Raw genomic sequence first — 20,012 nt, forward strand, 5'->3', positions numbered from 1 at the left:
AGAGCGTGCAGGTATTTATACCAACATCCGGAGACGTGCTGAGGAAGGTTTTGGCGTTTGAAAGACCAAGAAGAGAGAAATCGTTTTAAACTGTGACGGGTTTATATGACGATTTTGCCCTCGCCCACGATCGGACCGTACGGAAAATTCTGAGCTTTACAGACACGCACCGTGTGATTAGGCAAGCGCTTTGGGATTATGCCCACCGTAGTGGGTTTAGTGTGGGAGAGAGAGTGGGGGCTGGCGATGGGCAAATTGGTAATTACGGCAAACTGCCACGATAACTTGATTTGGAAGGGGTTGGTAGAGGAAACGTTGGGTGCTTCTGGCTGTTAAACGTTAATGATTTAAAATTTTGCTTTGTCATTTAGTAATTTGACTACTTTTAATTGGTTGGAGAATTATTGGTTTAAACTTGCTTGGGGAAATGAAGCATTATATTTGTAATTTCTTAACTCTCTTATTGTGCTAATTATTTGGGTTGCAGCTATGAATCAAGCTCTTGATATGCTGATTTCGACATTTTCAAGCAACTTCAAAGGTTTATTCCTAGGAGAATGTAAATGAGAGTCACTTGAAGATTTCTGGCAATTTTAAAAGGAAAAGTTTCATTTATCGTAAAATAATAATGAGAGGTTTGAATTAGAAATTTCATCATTTCGTATTTTTTAATTATTCTTTCTAATATTACGTATTTACCGAAACAACACCAAAATTCTATTTTAGGGTATACGATAGACTAATTAAGAATAATATCATCATTCTGGTTTACGGATGGTCAACCGATTAAGGTTTAAGATATTATCTAAAATTTAAAAGTTTAATATGGGAGTATTTGGCATGTAAGAATTGAATTCTCTTATTGAATAACCACCGAAGATATTTACTGTTACATTTGCATTCGCATTTTAATTACAATCCAAATGTGAATTTTGCTTCTTTTTTTTACCCATAATGTCTTTTAAAATGAAATCTTGGTACAAGATATTCTTAATAATTTTTTTTAACCATAATCACAATCCCACTGCATGACCTAAATGTGTCAAACCGCAATATATACTAACATGTGCAGTCTAACACAACATTTAAAAAATATTATTATTGTTTGACTGTTATTAACTAAGTTATTATTTTTTCTTCAATAATTTTATCAGTTTCTCTTTTGATCTCCATACAATAAAACAAACAAGTAAAACTAATGAAAAGTACAGAAATCTAGATAACCTTACTAAATTTGTAATCACGCGTTTATATAAACTAGTACTTACATTTTATTACTGCCACTATGCCATAGTTGCGATCACACTTCAATTTCAATTCAAACATAGATTTTGCTTTTTGTAACAAAATTTGAATAGCAAATTACGTGAACAAGTCACTCCATGATTTAAACGTAACAAACCGCCAGATACACTGATATGTGCAGTTTAACACAACATTTAAAAAACATTATTATTGTTTGACGGTCATTAATAAAAGTATTATTTTCTCTATTACTATTTTTCTCTCCACCCAATAAAGCAAATAAGAAAAATTAATAAAAAAATTACGATCAAGATTGATCCTTACTAAATTTGCAATGATGCATTTCTATAAACTTTTGCTTAAATTTTACTATAGCCACTGTGTTACAGTTGTGCTCACACTTTAATTTCAATTCAAATATAAGTTTTGCTTTTTCAAACAAAATTTGAGTACAAGATATCCTTAATAAATATTCTAAATGACGTGAACAATCAACTGCATAACTTGAACGTGTCAAACTGCAAGATACATTGACGTGAGCAGTCTAACACAATATTTAAAATACATTATTGTGGTTTGAGGTCATTAACAAGGTTATTATTTTCTGTCAACAATTTTCTCTTTTCATCTCCATTCAATAAAGCAAATGAGAAAAGTTAATAAAAAGTACCAAAATCTAACCTGGTCAAAATATTGACTGAGTGGGTGTGTTACTAACTCACTAATATAATCGAGATGGCTTGCTACTTCACTCCCAATCAAAAAGAAAAAGTACCAAAATCTAAATGATTAGATATCTTTTTTGCAATCTAAATGTCATTACCATAGTGTAGCTCTAGTAATCAAAGTAACCAAAACAATATTAGGGCTATAGACTGAAGTCCGCCCTAATTTATTCATAAAGAACCCAGGACCATCCCCACAAAGAGGGATCCCAAATACGAATTCAAAAATGAATGGGCCGCAGAACCACAGCAACACAGGCCCGTACCCTGGCCTAAGGGAAATTGTTCTAGGCAACCACCAAGCAAGCCCATATTCTGGACATGCACCCATCGCCGCATCTAGCCACCTCTAATACAATTGCACAATCATGCACCCAAGTCGGCAAACCGCATGGGAAAGCTTTGCTGTGCCACAGACCAAGACGCACCACCACCGTACCTTTAATGAGCAAAGCCACCCCGCAGCCGGTGAAGGATGACGGAACCTAGATCCCAGAGGCGAATAAAATCCCACCATTGCACCGAAGGTCGAAATCTATGGTCAGTTTCAACACTTACATCACTGCAAATCTTCTGAATGACATGTCGAAGCATGCCATATGCCATAATTTCATAAATTGCATTAAATATTAAAAATCCTAGTTGAATAAGGAAAGTAAATCCTCCTAAGCAACAATACGGAAGAGTTGCGAGAATTATACACTAGACTTGATAAATGCAATGACAAAACAAACCGAAAAATAATTGTGAGCACTCCATAATAATAAACATAGTGTTTAAAACAGTAAGGTGATTAAAAGTTTTCAATTCTATTTATTTTTTTATCGTAAAAAAGGTGTTTAAAACAATAATAACAAACATTTAACGCACTCCATTGTCAAATTACATTTAATCTGAACACGAAAAATTTACAAAAACTATTGTTCAAAAATGATTTATTTTTTTATGTTATAGCTAATTCCTCAATCTCAATTGATTAAATAAATATTGGTCATTAGAGGGAAGACCACGTTGGGTGAATTGGGACCATGTCACATGTTCAGGTCCTGACGCCATATGAGGTCTTACTACGTGTCTAGGCCTGTTGCAGAGAGCATTGCCGATGAGGCCGAAGTTTGAAAACCGAAGTGGGCTCTGTTGTCCGGTGACCGCGACCGAAACGACAACAGCTTTCAGTCCTCAGCCTTCAGTCTGCAGCTGCCTTAGGCTCCGTGGTTTTGTGCCTTCCCAATAAAAAAATCCAAACGACCGATCCCACAGAATTAATCATGCTGTCTCTCTCTGGACCCCACCCGGAGGGGACTATTTTATTCCTCTTCACATAGATTAGAGAAAATGCTTTTGTCCGTACACTTTGTTGTCGTTTAGTCTTCGCCTTGATGAGGCGGGCATCGAAGCCAGCCTCTTCGAGGAAGGAAGCACAATGCGTGGGTCCTACGCGCTTGTGTGGGCAGGACACGTGGTATCTGATTCGTTGGGAAGGGGACTGGGTTTCAACAAAAGCAGGGTGGGGAAAAGGTTTTACTATAAAAGTTGAAGGTAAAATTACCATAAAAGCCCTCATTTGGAAGAGATTGCGCGTCATGGCTGATCGGCTACGTAGGCAGGCACGGCTCAGCATTTGCATTAAGATTCATTCACATTTCTTTTGTCTCTGTCCGTCGAAGATGGTGATTTACAATAGTCGGTCACTATCATTCAATGTGTCAAACATTGTTATTATTGTTATTATTAATGTCTCAATCTCCTATAGGGAGGTCATGGTCAAACTCAATTACTCATAATTTTTTTTATAATATATTATTAATTAATAATGATTAATGTTCATAAAAGAAATTACAATTAACGTATTAGCATGAATGCATTAAGTGGCAAAAAAAATAGGGAATTGTGACTAAGTTACATTAATGAATCGATTGGTAATTTTATTTTGCATGAATTAATAAGTTGATGTCAAAAAAAGACAAAAGAAATAATTAATACCATTCCACCGTAATTAAAATTTTTATAGAAAAATATGTGGGTTGGATAATACTTTAGGAAGATGGAGAAGTGATTTGATGTGAAGTTTTGGACTCTGGGGTCTTAACTAAGCAGAGGCTTTTTGAACAATAGACTAATAGACTGCATAGAGTCTAACTACAGCATCAAATAAAGGAGTTTCGGGGGAAGCTAAGAAGACGCGTAAAAAGTTGACACGATTTCAATTAGGACCCAAATGGGGGAGGGGTAGATTTGGAAATGAAATTGCAGGACAAAATGGCGGGAAGAGGGGAGATGAGACGTTTGAGGTGACACGTGAGAGGGAGAGGAGTTGGAAATGAAAGAGACAAAACTTCTTTTATGGGGGGTGGCCCAACTGGCCGGAGTAGCGGAAGTATAGCAGAGGTGTGTCCTCGAGCCTCAAAACCCCACCCTGCGTTTCTGACCAATTGAGGCACAGATGAATGCGTCCCATTAATAGGTTGTACTGGTTCAATACTCGATTTTGATTTTAAATCCCAATTCAATTTTTCCATTTTTGCTACCTACCTCTAATCCTCTCCAAAATTTGAGCCACCAAAATTACGAAAAAGTAGCGGGTCCCTTCTTGGCCTGGTGGCCTTTGCTTTATTTGTGAAGACTACTATCCAAGCATCGACCGGAATTTGGTGAACCAAAACATTGGAAAAAAAAAATTATTATTATTATTATTGTTTGTTTTTTTTAAGAGCTGTGAGTGCGGAGAAGAAAGACTTCGATCATGAGGCTGAAATCAGGTGAAAAAGTTGATATTAACTTTTTTTTTTTTTGCTTTATATGTGCGACATGAGAATACAGAATCATATCTAATATTGATGAATGCATCTTATCTAATATATTGATGAACACATCTTATCTAATAGTTTATAGTGGTTCAGAGCATCTTTAGCAATGCTAGCAATTTTTGAATCAGATTTTAGTCAAAATAGCTAAAAAGTCATTTTAGCTAAACAGTAAACACTTTAGAAATATATTTGCATCAGTGCTGTCTATTTTAGCTGGTTTTGAATTTATATTATTTTCTAAATAAAAATTAAATAGTTTAAATGTACTTATATGTTACATAAAATAACTTAAAATGAATGTTTTAAATTATAGAAAAAGTCTCATCTCACTAGTTATATTTAGGAGTGAGATAACTAAAAGTTATAATGGAGAGCCACTTAGGAGTCTAGTGCAATTACTAAAATATATAAAAACCCAAAGACGCTCTCTAAAATGACTAAGGAGACAAAATAGAGAGTCTGCTAAGAGCATCTTTAGCAGACTCTCTATTTTGACTCCTTAGCTATTTTGGAGAGCATGTTTAGCTTTTTATCTATTTTAGCAGCTGCACCAGACTCCTAAGTGGCTCTCTATTATAACTTTTAGCTATCTCGCTCCTAAATATAGAGAGCGGGATGAGGCTCTCTATAATTTAAAACATTCCTTTTAAGTTATTTTATGTAATTTATAAATACATTTAAACTATTTAATCTTCATTTAAAAAATAATATAAATTCAAAACTAGCTAAAATAGAGAGCATTAATGCAGACGTAATTCTAAAGTGGCTAGCTATAATAACTTTTTAGCTACTTTAGCTAAAATTTGACTAAAAAATGGCTAGCATTGCTAAAGATGCTCTTAGAGAGTTTGCTAAAGATGCTCTTAGAGAGTCTGATGCAACTGCTAAAATAGATAAAAAGCTAAACATGCTCTCCAAAATAATTAAGGAGCCAAAATAGAGAATCTGTTAAAGATGGTCTTAATACTTGATTTTAAATTCCAATTCAATTTTTTTTTCCTTTTTGCCACCTTTCTCTACAAAATTCGTCCAGCAAACTAAGAATAAGTGCTGTCGTTTTTTTCTTCAGCTAACAGCTGTGAGTGTGGAAGGAATGAAGATTCCGATTCATTTTGGGCTGAAAGCAGGTGAAAAAGTTGATTTGATCAATATTTATTTTGCCTTACATGTGCTGACACGTGGTAAAAAAAACACCCGAATAACAACGAATGAACAAATATACTATGTGTATATAAAATAATAAGTCCAAATATTACCAAAAATTTTAATATAGACCAATGTGTAGGTGGACCAAGGTCCATGGAAGTCTCTTTGAAATATTACACCGATAACTTTCAAAATCAAATATCATTTTAAAATCTTACGTGAGTTGAGTGCCTGTCCGAGTATATTATTAAGTTATAGTCAATGATGATGTGTACATGACTTAGTGGTCCTAAAATCAGATTAATATTCCTATGAGAAGCCGCCAGAGCAAGTTTTTCTCTACCTCGACCAGTCGACCTTATAAACTATTAAGTGTGGAAAAACGTATCAATACTTTATTATCTTGACTAAAACATGGATAATGCGTCTTTAACCTTACAGTCCAAGTGTGGATCCAACTTGGAGATCGATCTTCATCTTCTTTTTACTATTCCTTTTACTAGCAAAATTACCAAAAACAGCTGCCCGGCTTCAAGTTTACTGTAGGGGTCCAACTTGAACTACAAAAGGAGTTTCCATAAAGGGTTTATTGGGAATTTCAAAAATGTCTCAGGAAGACAAAGCTGGGACCGAAAAGTCTGTTCAAAACGTTCCAAAAGCTGGGAGTTCAGCGCAAAGTGGCAAGAGCTTTGGCGTTTTGGTGAACCAGAATGACGTGGACTCGGTGCCACAAAGAAATGAAGTGGACGTCGATCTTTGTTTTAATCGAGACAAAAGCAAAATGCCAGACCAAACCTCCCTCCCTCCCTCCATGGGCTGTGGTCCCTGCTCGCATATACGTACTCTCAAACCGTAGAATACTTGAACGTATTGTACCCTCTCTCAGTATATTTCACCATGGACAAGGCTATGATTAGTTTCCAACATATTTCGATCTGACCACCCAGCATTCCCGATTTATATGTCTGAATTGTCGAAATCTAAGATTTACAGCCGTAAGCGAAGAGTTTTGATGAATCAAAGTCCACATGTACCATGAGTTAATTTCTGATACTATTCATAAACAATACCGAAAATTAACTCATAATGCATGTGAATCTTAGTTCATACTAAAATTTTCACAGCGTTAAGTATCATTAATTGATTAAACAGACTTGCGATGTATGTTTTTATATTTAGTGGAGTGCATCACACTTTTTGGAGATCCATATGTGTTTGACGCTAAGGCTGGTGGTCCATGCCTTTGATTAGCTTTAATGATTCTTTGGATCAAAAAAGAAAAAGATAAAAAAAAAACATGTTTATTATAGACGCTTAAGACCACCTCTCGATCACATGCATGCTGGTAAAGGAGATTTCACCTCTACTTTGCTTGGTAACAAAGTAAACTAGGAAGACTGTAACCTGTGGTCCTGTACTGGCCTTGATTCTACTGCAAAAGGCAAAGAAAGATTAATTGCAGAAGTTTTTGTTTGAGCTAAAAATGTGATACTTTTATAGACAGCTTTCACATGGCGACGAGAGATTACTTCCTTTCTAAGCTTTGGCCTTGCTGTCGAATGTCTGCCTTCATGTACCTTACAATAACTAATAAGGATTATTTTTTTGTTGAAGAAAAACTCAAGGGAGTAAAGACCGATGCTCAAATCCTAAATAAGGATTATTATCATGGGTAAGGTCTAAACTTTCTTAACTCAGACAAAATAGTACCTATACTTTCAAAGTGATCAATTAGGTACCTAAACTTCTAAAAAGACGTTACTTAGGTACTTCCTTCAAATCTTCATTCACTCTTCGTTAAAATTGAGGGCAAAACAGACATTTCACATACTTTTGTTTATCTTTAAAATCCTTCAAGCAAAAAAAAAAAAAGGCAAGCTCTCCATCAATCTCTCCTCGGCTCCGGTATTTAGGATTGGTGGTGTTCCAATTCTAGGGTTTTCAAATTTCATGATTTTTTTTGCCAATCATTGAGGATATAAATATCTTTTTGATGTAAAAAGTGTGTTGAAATGTTGAATTCACCCCAAATTTTGACTGAGATTGGATGGAAAGTTAACAAAAGTTCCTAAATAATACATTTTTATAGGTTCAGGTACCTAATTGATTTTTTTGAAGTCTGAGTACCATCTTGTTCGGTTCAACCTGTAACTAATAAACTAGAGGCTTTGAGGGAGCGTAATCAATGGGGGGTGACTTGGCATTTGGATTCCCCAATATGGAGGAATCAAAATTTTTTCTCCCATTCCTATATGAGCAAGCATGGCCAAGATGCTCTTTTACAGAAAGAGAAGGATTTTTGTGAAATGGCCATTTTTGTGAAATGGTCAATTCTCATAATAAAGTAATTTCAACAACATCCAAAAAAAAAATGAAATTGCTGGAGTTTCTGTGTCTAAATGAAGAAGTAGATGTTATAATAATTTCAGCAGATAATAACAGTCCAGCATAGGAATGAATGCAGATATTACCAATAACATGTAAATGTTATACATTTGATTTTTGAGTTGAGCAAAAATGTACCAGAGAAAAGAAGTAGAAGTTAAGCTGAAAAGCCAAACCTCTCTGCATTTGTACTAAAACTAAACACAAAATACACAATGTGGCATTATGAGGTAAAATTGCTATAGTCTAGAATCCTTGAATTTGGAGCGCTTGTAATCCACTAAAGATATAGGTCAGGACTTAAGATTCAACTGCCTTATTTCTCTTCCAAGAGTAGTGATGTGCAAGAGAGAAGGGATGATGACTCCTCTTCCGTAGCCACTCCGGAGCCTTGCCATCTTATTCTACCAAACTTATCGAGCAGGAATATGTACCTAGAGTGATAGAATTAACAAAGATGAAAAGAAATACTATAAGCCTATAACATAGCCCACATCATAACCTTACAATTCAAAGATAAGGATAAAGCTTACATACCCTGTCAGAAGGTTCAAGATTTTAAGTTCTTTTCTGAAGTAATAATGGTCGCCGAATGAATATACGATCTGCCTTTTAACTGTATCCTTGTTTTCAACATGCTTAGGTTTCTTCATAATCCGAAGCAGAAGCTGCTTAATTGGTTTCCGACACAAGAGCCACGAGTCTATAAATGACACCTGGAGAAATCTTCATTAATAAATTATGTGATATTTATAATGACAGATGATAAAGGAGAAAAAAAAACAACAAAACAACAAGAGTTCATGTGCCTTAGATATTGATAAACAATTTTCTCCAATAACACGCAAAAAGAGGGTGCTATGTTTAAAAGCTACAATTAGTTGTCTATTAATGACACCTGGAGAAATCTTCAGTAATCAACTATATGTAATATGTTTGTGACAATGATTATAAATTCATGTGCCTTGGATTTGATCATCAATTCTCCGACAACACAAACAGTGGCAGTTGTGTGCATAAGTTACAATTAGTTGAGTCTATGAATGACATCTGGGGAAATCTTCATCAAATAAACTATGTGTAATCATGGGTGGACTTGTCTAGAGGGCACACAAAAAAGTTGAATGGCACAACAAAGTAAAAATGAACAAATGAGTGTACAATTGCAATCCTCGTAGGCGCACAGTGCTTTGGGATGAGGTAGGCACTGAATCTATTGATCTATGAGGTATTATGTCATATAGTTAAGGCATTTCAATAATATTGAGCCCATTGACAGTAAAAACTCAATGTTTCAATCTCTTTTTGGTAGTATTGAGGTCCGCAAGATGCATTATATTAGCCTAGGTCTGGCCTGTCTGAGAACCATATAGGAGATAGCCGATACTGGGTCTATGTATTTAGAAAACAATTAAACTAGAAAAAAAGAACACCCTTCATGAGCCTTCTATCTCGAACACCAAGTCTCCCACACCACAAGTTAAGAGGATGTTCTGTGCATAAGCTACAATTTAGTTGAGAGACCACTAGCAGAATTACCAGCCCAGACAAAGTACGCCATGGGACGTTTGCTTCTATTTGCCATCAAAAAGAAGGAAAAGAACAAAAACAAATGGGATACAGACATTAATCCCTCGGGGAGTGCATGGCAGTCCCACATTTTCATCACATAACTATCAAGAAAATAAAAGCACCCCAAATCTGGACAAGTTATGAGAGACATCAAAGACATAAACAATGATCAAAGTAGCATTAAATGTGGCGACATATAACTACTTGAACCAAAGATGGTATACATGTAATCACATACCTCAAATAATTGAATGTCTTTCGAACCACTGAAAGCATTGACAAAAGGGATGCTCCAAGAATCAATCATTCCCTGTGAAGGACAAAGAAGTTTAATTTGCAGCAACAATTACAGAAACCACAAATACCAATGCAGTAAAAGAACAAGTTTAACAAACAATCCAGTGTACTAATCCCTACATAATATATCCTTATGGAAAAATATCTCCGCTAAAGTTACCGCCTATCTTGAATACGACTGAGATTGAAGACTAACATGCCATGGCACCCCTAAAGGCAGTTATGCCTCCCTCTAGAATATTAAGAGAAATGGTTTAATCATTTAAATGCATCTTTGGGCATATTCTATGGCTCCATGAAAGGAGTCTTGGGACTTGGAGGACCATACTGCATTGGTGAACAAACTCCAGGTTTATTCTGCTCAGCAAGTTTTAGGATTACTCTTAACTATCAATTGCATTTCACCTCTCCAAACTAATCTAAAACAAACCTCCCCATCTTATCCTTCACCTTCAAGTAAACCAACGTTGCAAGCGTAACAAAGCAAAATCCAGCTTCTGAGCTTTACATATACTAGTTTTCCATGGTATCAAACAATAGAGTGGAGCCCATAATAGAAATTAATGCTTCAATTCCAGAATGTTTATTACTATCTTTATTATTATTAAAGAACTTCCTCAAAGAACATACAGATTTTCCTCACCATGTCAAAGAGCACAACTAAGTTTATATCTTTCTTTTGCCCCTAAAATACATCTATCATCTTCTTCCCCTTTCCTCCCATCATAGTCATACTGGTTTTGTGTTCTATAATAGTAGATGTTATAAATTACAACTGAACACAAAGAGGGTATAACTCCTCTTGAAGAGTTCATCAAACTGAAAAACAAATCAAGTAATACCTGGGAACTTGCTCGAAATGAAAGGCAGAGTAAAGATGCCTTTGGGAGAGCTGACATGTTCACATCAGCCACATTTTCATTTCCATTGGGTCTAAAGGGCAGCCTTAATACTTTTCCTTCAGAGTAGTTTACTTCCAAGTCAGGGAACTTTACAGCTGCCATAGCAGGAAATAGGATTTTATTTGCCTCTGCAATCTGCATAAAATACTCAAACTAGTTTCAAACTAATAAAGAAGAAAAGAAATTTAAACAAAAGATGACTGACAATTGCTATTACGAGTGGATAGTAAGATCATATACCAGTATGATCAAAGAGATCATTATGACAAGAAACAACATGCATTCTCCCTCTCAGAATATTAGTTAGCAGCATAAATCATCACATTCCATGTTTTTAAAAAGTCGGGAAACAATCAAAAGTTCACAACCCATTCAATAAATATGGAACTCGTCACCCGACAAAAATGTTTGACGTTCCTTGACAATTAACCAAACCATAGAATCCCAAAACTCCAATTCATCAACATTCAAAACATAATTCGAAAACAAGCACATAAAGATTAAACAAGTTCCACACAGTTGATCATAGTGCTGGCTTACCTTACCACCATGTTTCTTAAGCTCTGACAGGTCCGCAAAATAACCCCTATTCAGCTCATCTGCACTGCCCTAAATTACAGCAACAATGCATTAATATTAACACACACCCAAACAAAGTGTTTGCCCCAAAACACACACACACAAACAAAAGAAGAACAAAAGTAAAAATAAAAGGTAGTACTTACAGCCGTGCCCGCTCTTTCTCTACCGCCGCTTTATTTCCAAGCTGCAACCAAATGGGTGTTACCCAATTTGGATTAGCAAAACTGGGTTTTGACTAATTTGGAAAAAAAGATTGAAAATTTGATTCTGGGTACCTTGTAAAAGTCGAAGAAGCGATTGGAGGTTCTTTGAGCTAAGAAATGCTGGGTTGGTGGAAGAAGATAAAGCTTGTTGTTGTTCTCATTGGGCCTCAAGATTTGAGAAGCAGATATAGAAGACCGGGTAAATCGCTTCAAGCCCTGCATTCTGTCTCGCTGTGAAGAACCCTAATCAAGTTTAAGGGTTTGTAGGGTTTTAACTGGTTAAGAGTTTGTGTATGCGAATTTGTTAGTTCACAAAGTGTGGATGAAGATGAAGGAGACTGGGGTTTTAGGCTTTTAGCAGTTCGAAGGACTGTGTGATGAAATGGGCTTGCTCGAAATGATGGTAACGGGTCGGGCATTCCCATGGTGATTAGGTCATTTATTTATTTATTATGTATGTCACTCGCTCGTATATTAAGACGTCATAAAACACACCAGACCGGATGGTTTCTTAATGTTACAATGAATAAGAATATGTTGAGGACACCCCAACAATCTCATACCTCTCTCTTTAGGCCCATTTTAGTAGTGACTACAGCTCACTAGATTAAATATATTTTGAATGTCTATCTTCAATTGTGGTCCTAGGACACGTGCTAACCATCTGTAATGGCAAGGACATTTCCATCAGTTTATATGTTTGTATTTCTCTGCCATTTGGGGATTATGAATGAAATGATGTTTTAGCTATTTCCTTTCTGCATTTCAATTTCCTTTCTTTTTCATTGTGTGCTCCATCAACTGGTAGCAAAGCCATGACGCTCCGGGGCCTCCAAAATCAAAACCCCTCTGTTCCTTTCTCCTCCGTCCTGGTTAACCCGCCACCTGCCTCATCCTCCACTTCCTCTACATCTCACCAGCCCTCCTCCCCACCACAAGCAACCCACCACTGCAGATTCAAAACGAAGAGCTCCGCCAATCCATGGAGGCCCTTCAACAACAAGTATCCCAGCAACTCTCCTTCCAAAACCAATTGTCTGCCCAATTTTCAGCTCTTCAAAACACTGTCCTCGCTTCCTTACTTCAAAAGAACCCACCCACATCCACAAACCCCACCACCACTCCCTCCACCACCCCCACCACCACTTCAATCCCATTTGGCTCCTTCGACACCATGACGACGACATGGACAGGCTTGGGATTATCTCATCCCCCTCCTCTGACCTTCTCCCCACTTTCACAGAGCCCTTCCTCACAGGCACAACCATCTCAATCTTCAACAAACACCACTAGCCTATCAAGTTCCACAGCCACATACTCCACAATCACATCACTGCCTCCACACATGTTTTCCCCACCGCTTTCCACCGCTGGTTCATCAACCTCCGGCTCTTCCGGCAACAACACCCTTTCTTTCACCAGATTTCCACAGCCAAACCAATTTCAACATGATTTTTCACATTACAAGCGACCAAAGATCCATTTACAGCAGTTCAACGGGGAGGATGTAGGGGGTTGGCTGACTATGGCGGAGCGTTACCTTCGGGTCCAACGTATCCCACCCTTTGACTGCGTTGTTGTGGTGGCTTCTCACTTTGGCCACGATGCTTCGGTTTGGATGGCAGCCTTTGAACAACGTCACCCAAACTGTTCTTGGGAGCAATTTGTTCCGGAATTCCTCTAATACTTTGGTTTGGGTAGCACCGCGGATTATAAGGCTCGGCTCACCCATATTCAGCAACGAGGCTCGGCGGACGAGTATATCACGGAATTCACAAAGCTTGCTTGCCGTGCACCAGAGTGGTCGGACGACCAACTTCTACATGTATTTCTCGGCGGGTTAAAGCCGGAAATCCAACATGATGTGATGGCTCTTAAACCAAGAAATCTGTCTCATGCTTGACGGCTTGCTCACCGTTACGACGCCAAACTCAACGATATTCGCACTGCTGCAACCCGCACCTCCAGGACCCACCAGTGGTTGTTGTCACCAAAGTCAAATTCCAGTCCAGCTAACCTCTCCCATGCTACCGTCCAAAACCCCTCCACCAACACTATGCCACCTGCCCAGGCAAACCAGAGACCATTTCGGCGCCTATCCACAGCTGAACAAAGAGAGCGGCGCGCCAAGAACCTTTGCTTTAATTGCGACGAACCTTATTCAGCGACACATATTTGCAAGAAACCCTTCATGGCCATCTTGGATGCTCCAGACCCAATTCCAATCGATGAGCCCCATGAGTTCCACGATTGTGCTACTGATCTCATAGAGCCTCAGCCAGAATCTGATCCCATACTCCCTTTGCATGCCATCACTGAAACAAAATTGGGCGAGATGATGAGGATGCATGGCTCAATTAATGGATATCCAATCCGGGTTTTCATTGACTGTGGGGCCGCAACAAATTTTCTAAATCCATCAGTTGCTCAGAAAATTGGGATTGTCTATAGCCTCTAACACTAAGCTCAGATTCACCTCTGCCTCGGGTGAAACATTAACTCCGGCTGGCAAAGCAACTGGGGTAACAGTCCACATTCAAAACTACTCCTTCACCGATGATTTTCTCCTCTTGCTAGTCGCCGGCTGTGATCTTGTTCTTGGAGCTCAGTGGCTTGACCAACTCGGCTTCATTGGGTGGCACTTTGCCGAGAAAGTTATGTTCTTCTTTGTTGATGGTAACAACTATTGTTTGCAGGGCATCACCTCTCAAGACAACTACTCTGAGAAACCTGATTTGTTAGCTTTACTCAATCCAGAACAACTAGACTCTCTGCCAGGTTGGTCACCTCCACCCTTAACAGACCAATCAACAAAACCACCTTCCGGTGTCAAAACTCTCCTCTGTGCTTTCAGTGATTTGTTTGCACCACCGTCTGGGCTTCCACCACCTAGGCCCATAGACCACAAGATCAGTTTACTTCCCCACAGTGGGCCTGTGAACGTACGGCCTTACCGTTACCCCCATTCACAAAAGGCAGAGCTCGAGGCCCAGGTGAAAGAAATGCTTGCTACCGGTATTATTCGACCTAGTTCAAGCCCGTACTCTTCTCCGGTTCTATTAGTCAAGAAAAAGGAGGGTACATGGCGTTTTTGCGTCGACTATAGGTCCCTTAATGCTATTACCATTAAGGATAAATTCCCTATACCCATCGTCGACGAGTTGTTAGATGAATTACATGGAGCTAAGTATTTTTCCAAACTTGACCTTCGATCCGATTACCACCAAATCCGGATGAACACCAATGACATACCGAAAACCGCTTTTCGCACACATGATGGGCATTATGAGTTTGTGGTGATGCCTTTCGGTCTCACCAATGCGCCTTCAACGTTCCAATCCCTCATGAACCATATCTTCAAACCGGTACTTCGTAAGTTTGTCCTTGTTTTTTTTTATGACATTTTAATTTATAGTCCGGATTTGGATTCTCATATTGAACATTTAGAGGCTGTTTTTACTCTGTTGAGGGCTAATGATCTTAAAGTGAAAATGTCCAAGTGTGCTTTCGCCTAGCCCAAGATTCAATACTTGGGCCATATCATTTCAGAAAAAGGCGTGGCTGTGGATCCAGCCAAGATTCAATGTATCCTTGACTGGCCTCGACCCAAGACATTGAAAGGTTTGCACGGCTTCCTCGGGTTGGCTGGCTATTATAGACGGTTTGTTCAACACTTTGGCATCCTTGCGCAGCCGCTCACAGCACTACTCAAGGCAGATGCTTTCAAATGGTCTGAGACAGCAGAGCAAGCCTTCCTCCACCTTAAAACTGCAGTTACCTCAGCCCCAGTTCTTGCTCTTCCCGATTTCACGAAACCTTTTATCATTGAAACTGATGCCAGTGGTCAAGGTATTGGAGCAGTCCTATCTCAGAGCAATCACCCTATTGCCTTCCTCAGCAAGATCTTATATGCAAAACATCAAGCCCTATCCACTTATGATCGTGAAATGATTGCCATGATGTTTGCAATAGACAAGTGGAGGCCGTATTTACTTGGTAACCCTTTTACAATTCGAACAAATCATCAGACTTTAAAGTATCTGCTGGACCAGAGGATATCAACACCACAACAACATAAATGGGTGGCAAAGCTGACGGGGTACAATTATACAATCGAGTACAAGCCCGGCAAACAAAATACAATACCTGATCTTCTATCCAGACGACATGAGCTCCTAGCTATCCAAACCGTTTCAGCCCCAATTTTTGATAGTCTACAGCTAATTGACAGAGCATGCTTGAATGACCCTGAAGCTCAAGGTATTATGCAGGCACTCATAAAGGGTACAACCACCAGGAAGAATTTCACTCTGCAAAATGGTCGACTTCTATATAAAGGTCGTATCTTTGTGCCGGAAACATCTGATTGGCGTTCAAAGATCTTGCACGAATTGCATGCTTCCCTTCAAGCCGGACATTCTGGATACCTTCGAACACTTGCAAGATTAGCTAAGAACTTTGCTTGGCCCGGATTACGACGAGATGTCAAGCTCTTCGTCTCCTCTTGTGATCAGTGCCAACGCCAAAATTATGAGTCAATTCATCCACCAGGGTTGCTTCAACCACTCCCAATTCCTGAAGAAACTTGGGAAGACGTCTCCATGGACTTCGTCGAAGGACTGCCAACTTCTCAGGGCTATAACTCAATCATGGTGGTGGTCGATCGCTTGTCTAAATTTGCCCACTTTATCCCAGTTGCTCATCCTTTTACTGCCCCCCAAATTGTTGATACATTCATGAATGAGGTGTTTCGACTTCATGGAATGCCCAAAAGAATTGTCAGTGATCGAGACCCTATATTCCTCAATCAGTTCTGGACTTCCTTCTTCAAGCTTCAAGGTACAAACTTATGCCATAGATCCGCATACCATCCACAGTCTGACGGTTAATCTGAGATTGTGAATTGCTCATTGGAACATTATCTCCGATGCTTCATCTTCGATAAACCATCCTCCTGGAAAGACCTCCTTCACTGGGCTGAGTGGTGGCACAACACCACTTACCACTCAACTATCAAAATGAGTCCATTCCAGGCCCTCTATGGCCGGCCACCACCTTCAGTGTCCAAGTACATCCCTGGCACTACCAACGTGCATGCTGTCGACACCACCTTGCAATCCAAAGATCAACTGCTGCTCAGTCTCAAATCCCACATGGCACAAGCTCAAAATAGAATGAAATAATATGCAGACCAAGCGAGGACAGATAGGGAGTACCAGATTGGTGATTGGGTTTTCCTAAAAATACACCCATATCGACAGAAGTCACTTGCCAAGCACACGGTGCACAAGTTGTCTCCCCGATATTTCGGCCCATTCGAGATCACGGCAAAGGTGGGAGCTGTTGCTTACTGTCTCAATCTACCACCACATTCCAAGATCCACCCAGTTTTTCATGTCTCACTGCTCAAGAAGAGAGTAGGAGATGGGGTTCCGATTTCATCTACCTTGCCTCCATTCAATGATAAGGGTGAAATTCTGTGGAAGCCAAGCAAAGTTTTGGATATGGGCGTGCGAACCAAAAAGGGGCGTAAGATCACAACTTGGTTGATACAGTGGGATGGGATGCCGGAGACCGATGCCACCTGGGAAGACGCAACCACCATTGTAGCGAGATACCCAGAGTTCCTGAGGACAGGCACTCACTGAGGGTGGGGCTTGTTGAGGACACCCCAACAATCTCATACGTCTCTCTTTAGGCCCATTTTAGTAGTGACTACAGCTCACTAGATTAAATATATTTTGAATGTCTATCTTCAATTGTGGTCCTAGTACACGTGCTAACCATCTGTAATGGCAAGGACATTTCCATCAGTTTATATGTTTGTATTTCTCTGCCATTTGGGGATTATGAATGAAATGATGTTTTAGCTATTTCCTTTCTGCATTTCAATTTCCTTTCTTTTTCATTGTGTGCTCCATCAGAATAGTCCCAGGAAAAAACTAGGGAACGCGCTCCACCCGCTGAAATCCTAGAGAACGCCGTTGTCTGCCTTTGTTCCTGTCCGGCTGCACCGCGGCGTTGGTGATGGCTTCTTTTTCGATTGAAGGGAGTTGCAGCGTCGTGGCGGTGGGCTGGGATTGGAGTGAGATCGGATTATGAGTGGGTCAGATCGGCGTTTGGTGGCTGCTAGTGGTTGGCAGGCCGGGTTCTATGGCCAGCTGGAGTAGATCGAAGGCTGGTTGATAGGGATCGAAGGCTTGTTGGCCTGTTTGACGGTGGTGCTTGGATGCCGGATTCAAAGACAGATGGCGAGCTTCCTTTTTTTGGTTGGTGTTGGGTGGCGATCATAATGGTTGGCGGGGCCCTCCGATGTCGGAGGACGACGGTGACCCAGCGCCAGTGGAGGGGATATAGGATTGGTGGCGGCATGATGCAGCAGCTTTCTTGGGCCGAGAGGATTGGAAACGATCCATTTGCTGATTTGGTTTTTTGGGCTCGGATTCTGCCTTTGGGCCCGATCTGGGCTAGAGTTCTGGGTTGGGTTCACATAGTGGGTCTTATCTCAGATTTTATTTTATTTATAGTTATTTATTTTGTTTGCTTAGTTTGTTTTCGCTTGTTGCGAATAATAAGTCCCTACACTTTTTATGTAGAACTAGTCGGGTTTTGTGCCTGTATATGCACTCAAAGTGCCTTGTCTGCTCTGGGTAGAAGGCGAGTTCCTTGCTTTGTCAAGTGGTCGCTACCGCCTAGTGACTAAGAATAGATCCGGCAACAACATGGTAGGAAAGATGTGCTAAAGCTGGTAATTATGCTACGTTGTAATCAGGTTACATATTGAGTTATTTTTCCGTTATGTCACTGCTATGTCAAAGCAAATAGAGTCATTAGTAGAGCGTTCTTTGCTAGTTGGTGCCTAGCTAATTGAATACAGTTATTTGGTAGAGACTAGTGATAATATTTCAGGATGTTCTCTAGATGCTTATTGTAATCAGGGGTTTAGGCTCAATGCCTCCCATTGTATTCGACATTTTCATTAATCAAGGCTTGAGGGTAGCCGCACCAGTCCTTATTTCAAAAAAAAAAAAAAAATATATATATATATATTCAGACCGGAGAATACATGTGATGTCGCCCTTGTTTTATGGAACAGCGATATGAGATATCGCCTAAGTAACTTTAGCAACTCTATAACACAATTTATACATAAAGGATAGACTTGAAAATCGACAATTCTATTTATCTATTTACTCTGTCTATCTATCTATAATGTCTCGGCACAGGGCGTTGTGGTTTAGGGCATGGCGAAGGGGACCGCTGGAACTACACCAAAGTTGCACTTGAGGCTAGTCAGTCTTGGGCTTGAGTCATGCCATTCTCTGTTGGGTCTGAGTTTGGGCCTCTTTTTCTTGGGGCTATCCTCTTGGGCTGGAGTTTTTTCTGCCCTAGTCCTTTATTTTGTTCTGTGAAATTTTATTTGCTCATCGCTATATGTTAGATACACATATTCGCATTTTTCTTTGGCACTTCTACACATCAAATATCCTATTTTGCCCCATTCACTGTTCACCTTACTTATACCATTCTACGGCAGCCCATTTTGGTGGTTACACTGCCTCAGGCGGTAACTCTTTGAACTACACATGCAATGGAATTGCATACTCTATAAAAAGAGGTCAGCAAACCATTTGGATATCCTATATCAGGTTCTTCTTTTTGAAGGAATGGTTTCTAATGCACACACACGTATAATCCATTAGATGCAGGTGAGATCTGGTTGATGAAATGTTTGTCATTTGTATAGGGATGGAAAGAAATAAGAAAGGGAGGAGTTGAATGGATAGAAGTAAGAAAGATAGAGAGGAGGAGAAAATTAAATTAAAAGAATGAATAAATGAACGATGATTATCAACTCCTTCCAAGTTCAGAAATAGAATTCCGTGCAGCTCTCTTGCTTGGGTTGCTTCACAAGATTCCCTACTCCCCTTACTTCACATCAACCCAGATCGCAAGAATTCTATATTTCTTTTCTTTTCAGTTTGTTGTGACGGGTGTTATGGGAATATAATTTTTTCAAAAACAATTAAAGAAATGGAGGTGTGTATAAAGAAAAAGGGGATGTGTTAATATAATTACTTTTTTGTTTTTAGTTTGGAAAAAAATCAGGAAGTATGACATATTCGACACTTAACTCACTGTATTTTC

At 39.3% G+C, this 20,012-nt stretch overlaps 2 protein-coding genes across 2 annotated transcripts; one reads left to right on the top strand and one right to left on the bottom strand.

Moving 5' to 3' along the window:
- Nucleotides 1-8,372: 8,372 nt before the first annotated feature.
- LOC112166171 lies at nt 8,373-12,286 on the bottom strand. The gene is made up of 7 exons (XM_024302944.1): nt 11,937-12,286; nt 11,805-11,845; nt 11,620-11,683; nt 11,020-11,214; nt 10,119-10,190; nt 8,846-9,024; nt 8,373-8,742 (listed from the first exon to the last, which is right to left on the bottom strand). The coding sequence occupies exons 1-7, from the start codon at nt 12,084-12,086 to the stop codon at nt 8,625-8,627; spliced, it is 819 nt and encodes a 272-aa protein (XP_024158712.1). The 5' UTR covers nt 12,087-12,286; the 3' UTR covers nt 8,373-8,624.
- A 4,567-nt stretch (nt 12,287-16,853) lies between these two features.
- Nucleotides 16,854-17,545, top strand: LOC121049558. The gene is made up of 2 exons (XM_040507231.1): nt 16,854-16,975; nt 17,081-17,545. The coding sequence occupies exons 1-2, from the start codon at nt 16,883-16,885 to the stop codon at nt 17,510-17,512; spliced, it is 525 nt and encodes a 174-aa protein (XP_040363165.1). The 5' UTR covers nt 16,854-16,882; the 3' UTR covers nt 17,513-17,545.
- The last annotated feature ends 2,467 nt before the right edge of the window (nt 17,546-20,012 follow it).

This window comes from Rosa chinensis, chromosome 5 (genome assembly GCF_002994745.2).
Source record: "Rosa chinensis cultivar Old Blush chromosome 5, RchiOBHm-V2, whole genome shotgun sequence".
In the NCBI taxonomy this organism is placed as follows: domain Eukaryota; kingdom Viridiplantae; phylum Streptophyta; class Magnoliopsida; order Rosales; family Rosaceae; genus Rosa; species Rosa chinensis.